Genomic DNA, 1,655 nt, shown 5'->3' with positions numbered 1-1,655 from the left:
CTAAGAATTTCCATCTAAGTTCATCCCTAACGCTAGGAGTAAAAGCGACAACATGAGCTTAGATTTTGCCGATGCTTCCCCATCCAATACTTTTTATAACCAGGAAGAAAACCCATCCCTTCAAACAGCTTCTAACTTTATATTCTATCACCCTGCTGTTTTCCCTCAGTAACCGCTATCACACTAAAGAGCGGTTTTGAAAGTGGTAACGTCGCTGTAAAGGTTCAGATTTCTGAGGTTCTGATCAGGGAGCCGACCTATGAAGTTATCAGAGCCACTGGATCCAGCCAGTCTGTCTGTTTGTGAGCATCTGTGTACCGTTCATGCAGGCCGTTGTTCTCTGGGGGGTTCCAGCGCTGACGAGTCGTGTTTTGCAAACTGTCGGTGGCTTTTAGAATAGCAAACCACTCTGGATCATACTCCAGACCCTCCGATGAACTTGGTCTGTCTGGAACATCTACAACCTGAAACAAAACACAGCGATACTGAACCACAGTGAACCTGTGCATAAAAACCATTTACATACGAGGCAAACGTCCTCTGACCTGCAGGAACTCTCTGTAGGGGAGACACTTGTCCAGAGAGAGGAATTTAGTGACGCGTGGGGCTGCATTTCCCTTTGGCTACAGAGCAGAGACACAGGTTTGCATCTGGACCGACATTTAGAGGAGCAACTTTAAGTCAAGCTGCAGAGACTGAGTCACTTACTGGATGCTGCATGACAGCAGCAAACTTTACATGGAGATGTGCAGAGAACCAGTAGCTGGGCTGGAGATGAGCCAGCAACTCCTCCGCAGCCGGATTTCCCAGCGTGTTCGTCTCCACTTCGTGGCGCAGAAACCTCTTCTTACGCAACAAATCCTCCGTCTTTCCATAGTGGTAGATTCCTCTGGGCCAGTCATGGCTCAGGAAAATGTCGATGGGCATCTGAACCTGTTTTGAAACGGTTATCGATCCGTCAGACAGAAAAGGAATCGATAAACATCATATGTGACGTAGTTAGGTACCTGTTTGAGTTTGAACACCTCGATGTTCCTGATGTGGTAAACGCTCCGAAGAGTTTCCTGATCATACGGAGGGAACTCATGGTGACCTTAAAGCAAACATGCTCTGTCAGCCAAACACCAAGGTCAAACTATTAGAGATGAGACGTTTAAATGAACAGACCCTTTCTGAAGTCGTTGGATTTGAAGATTCCAGACAGGCCACCGATCCGGATCCCTTTGTAGCGAACAACACCGGCGTAACCTACAGTCACATGACCAAGTTAACGCTAGTGAATATCAGAGGCCCAAGCAGACACCTTAAAGCTCCTGTCACATCTTGACGATTTAGACCAGCATATGCCTGACGCACCAAAAAGCTGGCATACACTGGATAAGTTATGGGTAAGTTTTGTATAAGTTAGGAGCACGCTGAAACACACGTCGACATACGGCGAGTACGTCAAGAAATTTTGAGTATGCTCATATTTCCCGATGTATGCAAGCGTTTGCCATTTGCAGGCCATCAGTTCCAGGTCAGTTATCTGATGGCTGACATCCGTTCAGTATCAGTTCCTCATCAGTCGTGGCGTCTAGCTCATCCTAAACCTCTGAGTAACTTGTGCATAACTTCTCTCCAACGCATATCAAGGTATCTGACGTGTTCCAGAC

At 46.8% G+C, this 1,655-nt stretch overlaps 1 protein-coding gene across 1 annotated transcript in view; it reads right to left on the bottom strand.

Annotated features, from left to right (window-relative positions):
- dbr1 (debranching RNA lariats 1) overlaps window positions 1–1,655 on the bottom strand; it is a 10,255-nt gene that overhangs the window by 5,250 nt on the left and 3,350 nt on the right. The window contains exons 4-8 of the mRNA XM_015402198.1: window positions 1,168–1,248; window positions 1,008–1,093; window positions 709–933; window positions 546–623; window positions 319–464 (exon numbers count right to left, since the gene is read on the bottom strand). Coding sequence (XP_015257684.1) covers window positions 319–464; window positions 546–623; window positions 709–933; window positions 1,008–1,093; window positions 1,168–1,248 — 616 coding nt within the window. The remainder of the gene's footprint in view (window positions 1–318; window positions 465–545; window positions 624–708; window positions 934–1,007; window positions 1,094–1,167; window positions 1,249–1,655) is intronic.

This window comes from Cyprinodon variegatus, unplaced genomic scaffold (genome assembly GCF_000732505.1).
Source record: "Cyprinodon variegatus isolate N-32 unplaced genomic scaffold, C_variegatus-1.0 Scaffold1316, whole genome shotgun sequence".
NCBI lineage: Eukaryota > Metazoa > Chordata > Actinopteri > Cyprinodontiformes > Cyprinodontidae > Cyprinodon > Cyprinodon variegatus.
The sequence above is the reverse complement of the archived record's forward strand: the minus strand, read 5'-3'. Positions and strand labels throughout refer to the sequence as shown.